Source organism: Ruditapes philippinarum, unplaced genomic scaffold, assembly GCF_026571515.1.
Source record: "Ruditapes philippinarum isolate M1 unplaced genomic scaffold, ASM2657151v2 ctg7552_1_1_1_1, whole genome shotgun sequence".
NCBI classification, from domain to species: Eukaryota; Metazoa; Mollusca; class Bivalvia; order Venerida; family Veneridae; genus Ruditapes; species Ruditapes philippinarum.
In genome coordinates this window covers 7,575-17,265 of record NW_026863919.1, presented here as the reverse complement: position 1 = coordinate 17,265, position 9,691 = coordinate 7,575, and the positions used below count along the sequence as shown (strand labels likewise).

General features: G+C 31.8%; 1 protein-coding gene across 1 annotated transcript; it reads right to left on the bottom strand.

Annotated features, from left to right (window-relative positions):
• Positions 1 to 533: 533 nt before the first annotated feature.
• On the bottom strand, positions 534 to 9,160 carry LOC132723838 (uncharacterized). The gene is made up of 4 exons (XM_060708635.1): positions 9,040 to 9,160; positions 4,275 to 5,499; positions 3,568 to 3,746; positions 534 to 1,641 (listed from the first exon to the last, which is right to left on the bottom strand). Exons 2-4 carry the CDS (start codon positions 5,494 to 5,496, stop codon positions 1,456 to 1,458), a joined length of 1,587 nt encoding a protein of 528 aa, XP_060564618.1. The 5' UTR covers positions 5,497 to 5,499; positions 9,040 to 9,160; the 3' UTR covers positions 534 to 1,455.
• Positions 9,161 to 9,691: the final 531 nt, after the last annotated feature.

Sequence of the window (9,691 nt, the reverse complement as noted above, 5' to 3'; positions counted from 1 at the left end):
CGTATGAAGCGGGAAGGTTTTTTTAAAATTCTTTCAAACGACGAAGCTCAGCATATGCGAGATTTTACTTTATACTATCAATCGCTACGTAAAAATACGGTATGTTGTAATTAAGGTTGTTACCATACTTAAGTGAAATTTTATATTTGTATATAATTATCTTCTAGAACAATTTTTTAACATCTAAGAATATGTTAAATATGTCCACATTAAATGTAATCATTAAAATACATGCATTCATTTCTAATTGAAAAAATAGACTCAGAAAATAAATTTCTAATTACCTCCCTTTATTTACGTGAAATGTAAATTCGGTACTATCTTAACAAATAATGCTATTTAGAACTTACAATATTGATGAATCTTCATTTAGCATCATATCTATGATATAAAAACAACAAAAAATTGAATTACAGGAAGTTTAAGTGCCCATTGAACTTATCATGTATAAACTTCCTTTAAGTTTCCTTTTCCGCTGTTGAATTCTTCTATCAAGTGTTTCACATGTAGTTACTAACTTATAACAAAAGATATTGAAATGTTAATGTTTTAATACATATATTGATTTAAGCGACTTAAAGATTCTGATATTTTTCACAATTTCGTTTGAAAGCAAATAAAGTAACAACAGTTTGACTCAGTCTGATCCGAAATATGACGTATACAAGTTCAAGCTCAAATAGTTTAAGTCTCATCAAATGTACGTCAAATAAATCACAGAAGTACATATGCCATTCAATAAGAATTATATGAGACGTGTGAGCAAAGTATATGGATTGTTTTAGAATTATTTTGAATTGTTAATGTTTTTGAACTACTCTATTCTTGTTTGTTTTAGTTCTAACCATATGTTAATGTAATTGACTGAATGAAGTTTGGTATTGTATTGTTAAAGACATTAATAGACGTAAGAGATGAGTCGGTGAAATAAGTCGGTCCCCGGGTTCATTATTTACCTAGTGGATCGGTGATCACCTTCTGGTCGTACTCTGTCTCATTACAACATTTAATATTGCATAGGTAATTACTTATAGAATTTATAATAAATATATGAAAGTACGTTCAGTATCATCTAAAACAAACTATTTATTTATATTCCCTTAACAATTAAACATTGCAGGATAGCAACTTTTTGTTACACATATAGAATAAAACTGAGTTTAACATTTTCATTTCATTTCGAATCTACCCGACTGTTAATATGGGATTAAAGGTTTTGTATCCAAAACTTTAGATCTTGTATAAGTATAATCTCCATTGCCAATCTACATAATTCTCCGCACATTCTCAATTTATTCTAAATACTGCCAATACTTTTGTATAAAAATATTAAAAATTGTTTCAACATCGTGACCCTCTTGGAAGACACGAACTTCAGGGAGATACAAAACTTTATATCATCGCTGAGTGTATCACAAACATTTTGCTTGTACTCTGAGACTGTTTAGAAAATGTTTAAACATCTTTCTGCCGTTGGTACAAAATTTGAGTGGCGCTACTTTGTTGACTTGATAGCTCCTCAGGCACATCACCATTTAAATGTTCTTCGTTGACAGAATGTGTGTCAGACACTAGCTTTCCTTGAGTTGCGGAACAGACTTCTTCGACTTTAAGCTTTTTCTTTTCACGTTCCCTTACGCGCTTTAGTAACATATAATAAAGAACTTACAGGTTCAATTAAGTCATATACCGTATAAGTGATTTTTTCTGCGAGCTCCAAATTCTGCGGTTTTTCCAAATTTTGGCATGTTTTTTTATTTCTGCGGACTTTATTTCTGCGGCACTTTCTTTGGACAAAACGTGATTTAAATTCTGCAACTCGTCTAATCAAAGTCTATGTCACATTACCCTCTCTATTATATATGCATGTACACGTTCGCATTTGTTCACCGTCGTAACCGCAGAACTCTATAGTAATTACAAAGAATTATATGGTTTGCTTGCAAACAAATATAATGCGCAACAATAGAAAGGTATACATCTTTGATCAGCGTGAATTGACGTGTAAAAAATATACCCCGGCAGTTATTTTAATTTAATAAAATTGTTAGAAGTTTACCGTAAATCAGATGACAATTAAAGTATACAACGATTAGAAGTATATGGGTTGGAATGCTTTTAAATATCTTTATTCTTAAATTAGCCTAATAACAATAACAACATCCTAACAAACACAGATTACATACTTAGCCGACAGCAATTTTATACAACTGGAAACCCGCTAACAGTTAAAATTTGTTAGTCGTTATTACTTTAGACGAAACAGGTCACAATGTAGGAAACATTTCGTAGCAGGTAAGAGAAATATTCTGCGGTTTTTATTTCTGCGGTGCCGAAACTGACCGCAGAAAACGCAGAAATAAAGTCACCGCAGAAAAAACCACTTATACGGTACATGTAATTTAATTTCATAATGAGTTACAAATTGAAACAAAGCAGTCTGAAAAACAGCTAAATCCCATTCCATAGCAGACATGAATGTGTACCTCTTGACCTTTTATGCTTTAACTAACCGTGACCTTGATGTTGTGCGATGTATATCAAAAGCACATTTGCTTATCACAAAGTCTGTTACAGTTATTGACCATTTATTTTCCATATCCATATCCTTGAAAATCCTCTAATTTTATTTGAATTTTTAGGTCAAGGTCTTGGTAACCATGAGTAATATAGGACTTCATATTTTAACATGTTTCTTATATATTTGGTTGATCATGCTTTAGGAAAAAAGTTGTTCCGTGGGCTTAAGTGATATGTCCTGTTTAAACTATTTTTACTTTGATTGTGACTCAAATGTATTACATGTATTTGAAATAGTTTCCATGCTTTATACATCATTCAGGTGAGAATTACAAGACCGTTGGATATGTTATACCCTTGACCCTGGGGGTAGCCACCTTGTTGTCGCCCCTGTAGGTGATGATGATGAAAATTTGTGCCAATATAATTAAACAAATCAGAAGTTAAAAAGTTATGAAGGGAACACAAAATTGTTTACATTTAACATTTGACCTCTATTATGACCTAGACCTTGCGGGTAGCAACCTGAACATTGCACTCCACACATCATGTCATTATTGTGACCATTGATACAAAGTCGTTTTAAAAACTTTATTAAAAAGTAATTGAAAAGAAAAGCATCAGACAGGAATATATGAACTTCATCATATGACTTTTAAGTGTAATCTTGACCTTTGGGGATAGCAACCTGGATGCACCTTTAGGGTGGCAACGTAGATGTGGAAGGGGAATAAAAAAATATGATGTTACACTAAACTATGTACTTGTTTTTATATCCGTGAAATAAATACGAATGTCACTCACATTGACTGTAATACTTTTGCATACCTTTTGGAAAACGGTTTAACTCTCATGATTTTGTAATTTTGTCATTTAGCTAAATAAATGTGTCGTTTTGCTCTTAATGGCATAATCCTCAATTACAGTATAATTATGTCTCTTAAAATGTTAAAAAATACTCCATTAAGTATTGTTTTTAATAAAAATAAAGTTAAATCAAAGATTGCATAACATAAATAAAGCAATGATTGACATTATAGAACATACCCACTCAGCCTGTAGGATTCTTATAATATAATCTTCAGGACTATCCCAATGACCTAGTACAAGCTCTTTCACTTCATCAGGATCAAATCCCATAGCAACAATATTTGAAACTTTTTCTTGAAGCTCGGTAGCAAAGATTTCAGAAATTTCCCTCATACTTTTTGCGGCTTCCTCTGCAGCTGTCGACAAAGTAAAAAAACAAAATGTCTGTCACTGTGTATGACAAAGCACAAATTAAACGTTTGGCAGTATTTCAAATGTCACAATTAATCGAAAGTGTAATTGTAATCTCATTATATACAAGTTAAGATCTCTGTACATAATCTGCACTGTAAAGAAAAATCATGAATAAAAACTCGTCATTTGCATTAATGGCTTTTTTTTTGTATTCAGATAATGAATCAGCACTGCGTTTAGAATTCAAGAAAGAAGTAAAAACTAAAAAAAAAACTTAAAATAAATTGCAAAATCATTTGTCCAAATGTTGTTTTTATCATCAGTGTAATAAAACCCCAACATTTGTCTCGGATAAACATTCTCTTTAAAAGGCTCCAGTTTTTTTTATCATATAAACAACGCATTAATAAACGGCAAATATTTAAAAAAATAATTGCTCTTTACAGAAACACGAGGATTGCGATGTTTTGCATTTGATTTATAAGTAATAAGCGAACAAAATACTATAATTTCATTGATAATTCTTGTACCTTTCACTTTCTTCAGTCGCTCAACATCAGCAACCTGCTTCATAAATGTTTCAAAGTCATCAACGGTTTCAATTTCTGTAGGCAACTGACAAATTTCATTGAGAGCTCGGACAGCATAATCTCTGTCATCATCGTTATTAAAAGACTTGACAAGATTAATATGTTTATTTACTATACTTGCAACAAAATATTGCTCTAAACTAACATTTAGATCAATGATTACTGATTTTAAACATTCTTTAATGGATCTCTCGTTCTTTGCACACTTCACATCATGATGAATACAAACTGTTTTCAGAGTGTATGAAGTAAGTGTAAGATAGGAAGGATAAATTTCCGTGAATAATTTATTGACATACTTGAGAAATACATAGATGATCTTGTGCTCGGTTTTCATGACAGTCAATATATATTCAACCTCTGCTTCCGTTACAGTCACTTTAAAATCAGATTCCTTTTCAGTTCCGACAAGCAGCAGAGATTTGCGACGAAGGACAAGTTCAGAAAACTTTGGACCAACGCAGTCATCTACTCTGAAACAATCGTGGATTTTATGATATCTTATTGCGGGTGAAACATCAACCGATACCTCTCTGTTCCCGTATTCAAAGTTTAAGATAACATTAGGTGCTTTAAAACGAGCTCCTCTGAAATGTAAAAACGTATCATTTACTTTACATAAAGGAATATTGCAATCGATGTGAGTTGGCGATCCGATTGAGAGTTCTAGTTGTTTCGAGCTTTTTATAAACTCTTTTAAAGCTTGAATAACAACATGTCCAAATCTGCTTTCATTTTTATTGGGAAAGTTTATTGGCTGAAAGCATTTCAAATGACCCTCTTTACAAAGTCCACTCCATTTTAACTTTAATGTTTCGTCTGCTACTACGATTTTTACCAAACCTTGATTAATGTCGCTTTCATTTACATCTATCTTTATCACATCCGGTTTTGACAATTCTTCAATAACAGCCAAAAAGTCAAATTCGTCTGCTCGTATTATTTTAGTTCCCTCGGCATAACTTCCAACTGGAATTAATTCTGATACTTTATAAAGTGGGCTTATTCGTTCTACCAGATAAAGCCAGGTCTCGATAAAGTATCTTATTCCATCACAAAGTATTTTTGAATTCTTATTTTTTGTCTCTGTTTGAGCTTTTTTGACAACACCTTCAACTAAAAGCAAAAATTTTAGGTTGTCTTCCAATATACTTTCAGCCATTTCCTGCAACATATTAAGAAAATGATTTGTCATACTCATATGTTAGTAGAAATTCGTATATTTCATTTTTTATATATTATTGTCAATATCCAATATACTGTATTTCTAATTCAACATGACAGTGAGATACCATAATGCAAAATTTTCAAATAATAGTTTAAAAAAGTCTACTTTTACCAAAAAGTTAAAACTGATGATAACTTTAATTGTTTGAAATCTCTAAGACATAAAACACAAAAATTTATATGCTAAGCAAATTTTGTGATTTTATAAACACTGTATTGTATCGAAAGAAAATGATTCTAAATCTTTATTACATCCACTTAAATAAGTAGATATGTCGTCTAAAAATGTACATTTCATCCGGTATTGTAAAGGTTTCAATGCTTTCGACAACTTAATAAATGTTGCAAACCATTTTAAAACAATTTTACAATTGCAGCTGCTAATCTTGTCAGGAAATTACCGAAACCTTTCGGCAATTATTTGTTTCATAATAATATTTAAAACAAGGGCAACGTTGTCAAAAAATACGCCCGTCACAAAAGCTTTAGACAGAGATATGGACATTAATTATAGATATGCATATAGGAGATATGCTCTGGGTAATATCCTGACAATATCTGGATATGTTATCATCCCTAGTGACCCTGACCTTGCAAATATTAACCTAAATTACTTGTGTAACACTTGTAGTCATGATAGTTATCATTTGTGTTACAATCCATAAATGATAACTAGATGGTCCCTGTACACATCTTCTGTTTCATACTTAATTTGTTCTCTCTATGTGACTTTGACTTGACAGCAGGGACCTGGATTATGTGCGCAATACTTAGCCTCACAATGGTGAACATTTGTGTCAAGTAAGATTAAAATCCCCTTATGAATGTATAAGTTTTGCTCCAAACAAGCATTTCACAATTACCATAAATTGTGACTTTAACCTTTAACCTATAAACCTGGTTCATGCATGTGACACTGCTTCTCAAAGTGGTGAACATCATTTGAATCCCAACATGCGTGTAGGAGATATTTACTGGACAAAAATATTAACATAAATTACATGTTTCACACCCGTAGTCATTACAATGACCATTTGTGTTTTAATCCCTCAATAAATGATGACTCAATGCTCCAAATACACATTTTCATATTTTTCTATGGGAACTTTGATCACTATGTGTGACCTTGACCTTGATCGCAAGGACTTTAATTTTGCACGCAACACTCTGCCGCACAATGGTTGTGCCAAGTAATATTGAAATCCTCAATGCAAATTGAAGTTTTGCTCCGAACAAGTGTTTTTCAATGACCTCTAAATGTGACCTTGGCATTTGACCTAGAGACCTGTCCATGCGCATGACGCTGAGTCTTATAGTTGTTATAGTTGTGCACTTTTCTATGAAGTTTCATTTGAATCCCTCTATGCGTGTAGTAGATATGCTCTCGACAAAATCTCTATATTTCATTATCTCTACTGACCTTTTTTAGTTTCTTACAAATGCAAATATAAAATTGAATGTTTACTAACAAAAGACCTTGAACAAGTTAGTAACTTGACAGGCCTTTAAATCATGCTTCTGCTGACCAAAATGGCTTAACTGTATAATACTGTATAATCAACCTTAGGATATGTTGACTGCTTTTTGAATTTGTCTGTTGATGCCTTGTCTGTAATATACGGGCTTCATAACCTCAGATTCCCTTTCAGAATTCCATTTTATTTAGTTTCAAACTTTGTTTTTTCTTTCGTTTAGGGCACATGCATTCCTTTACTTGGGGACCAAAAGCCACTTTTTATGGAATGTTACGAAAGTGTCACTTTGAAGGTTCAATGATAACGGCCATGAACACATCTGCTGCTGATGTTTCTAAATAAAAAAATCATCTTTTTCGTGTTAAGATGTTGAATTTTGCTTAAACTGGTGCTAGCGGGCGTGGGCGGTAATTTGCACTTCCCGGTACCGTTCATGAACAGGCTCAATAGAACCGGGCCTGCAACATTTTCTATTTTGTCGTGTTTTCTGTAGGGATTCAGTTTTTCTCTGTTTTTTCTTAAAATGTTTACATTGACTTATGTCAAAAAATTTTTCTCCGAAACTTCAGTGCACAAAGCATTAAATAACGTATAACATTACATTGTGGTACTATACATAAAATATTATGAAATATTGGTAAAGGGTCAAACTTACTTAGTTTATATTGACACTTACAGGAACATGGCTGGCATGTTTCTTTTGAAGCAGACTTTTTAAAATAGTTAATAAATCATGACTGTATTTGGTGAAAAAAATGATTATCCTTACATTATCTTAGGAAGAATATAAGCAGAAGTAACAATAGAAGCAGAAGCAACAGCTGTAAGAGCATTAGCAGTTGTAGCAGAAATAATGGTTGTAGTAGCAACAGAGAGTACAAATGTAGTATAAGAAGAAAGAGTCTAAGAACATTTGCAGTAGCAACAGTAGAAACAGAAGCAAATCTGCAGTAGCATCAGAAGTGTTTACAGTAGTAGCAAAAGCAACAGTTGTAAGAACATTAACAGAAGTAACAATAGAAGCAAAAGCAACGCCTGTTAGATCATCAACAGAAGTAACAATAGTAACTAGCAACACCTGTTAGAACATCTTCGTTAGTTACAGTAGAATCAGAAATAATACTAACAGCAGAAGCAAAGTACAGCAGCAGTAACATCAGAGTGATAACTGTTGTCATAACAACAACAGCTTAAAGGCATTAGCAGTTGTAGAATAAGCAGAACTAACAGTGTAGTTCTAGTGATTATTGTCATTTTGATCAACATAATTATTTTATCATTTGTAGTGGTGTGGTTTTTGACAACAAATGTAAATGATGTTTTTAATTTTAATCAGGTACTAGCAGAAACCAGGTTTTATCACAGAAGATGATCTATTTTAAAAAAAGAAGATGATTTTCAAAATAGAAAATAAATTAATAAAAAATCTTTCTTATTTCTATAAATAAAGAGCATATAAAGGTAATCTAGATGTTATCACTTTTAAAGTATTTCAAGGAGTGGTCAGAGTTACTAAGAAAATGTTATACCCCTGAACCAAATCGCACCACCAGTTGGGACATTCAATGTGTTCTTTTCGGATTAAATTTTGCAGAAATTAGTCTGCTGTTCCGTTCAATCAATTACTCAATCAATCAATCAATCAATCAATCAATCAATCAATCAATCAATCAATCAACTAATCAATCAATCAATTCTTAATAAATATTACAAATAACTAATATATACTTTCGATATATTAACGTATTTGTTAGCCAATTAAAATGTTGTCTCTTACCTTACGTACTAACAAATTTAATAGGCATTCAATCATCAGTGTTCAAAAGTAATGAAACACAGCTGAACAAAATAATGTTGCTGTCGTAGAATGTATTAAAGATCAATCATATCGCCCGTATTTTTTAAGAGAGTCACAAAGTAATGTCATCTGAAACAAATTACTTTTACATTAAAAAAATGCTAAATTCGGCACTACAGTAAAAATGAATTAAATATTACCTTACCTTTTAACATCTTATAACTCTGGGTTTTTCTTTCTTTTGAAATATAAAAACCTGCTAAAAGGAAGCGTAATTTAATTTTATGTCAACAATCTTGAATGTTGGGTATTATAAATAATGCACTTCAAAAGTAACAGCTAGGTTACGTTATCTTGGTTTGCTGAAATCACAGTAAAGGTATGCTATGTGCAGTTTTCATACTTATCCCCTTGAGTTTGTTTTATAGGCAGTCTAATATCTTAAAATCGATATCCTATATTAATAAAATCTGAATGATTGTTTAGTCAATATTGATGACGGTTCCTTTTTATAGTGTTATGACGGGAAAATCGGAAACTCGCTGTTTTATCATACAAAGCGTTTTTAACATTTCCATTCATAATACTAATTTAAACTGTATTATTCAGAAAGAAATGAATATGTGTCCATATTACATCATTTAGACCTGAAACAATCCATTTTTGTTATTAATTTTGTTATGCAAGTAAGTTTGTGAAAATAATTGTGACTTATAAACGTCAGAACATAGACACTATTACATCCGAATGCAAGCGACCTACGATTAAAGTATTTCGTGTAAAGTGTATAAGTAAAGTGAAAATCATAAAGATCAGACTGTAAATGTTGCTGCATTTATACCTCATTCTTAGTTTTC

Coding starts and splice junctions, on each gene's coding strand:
- LOC132723838 (XM_060708635.1), bottom strand. CDS start 5,496: ATGGCTGAAAGTATATTGGAAGACAACCTAAAATTTTTGCTTTTAGTT. Junction 3,747..4,274: donor GCGACTGAAGAAAGTGAAAG/GTACAAGAATTA, acceptor CTTTGTCGACAG/CTGCAGAGGAAGCCGCAAAA. Junction 1,642..3,567: donor GAATCCTACAGGCTGAGTGG/GTATGTTCTATA, acceptor ATGTTACTAAAG/CGCGTAAGGGAACGTGAAAA.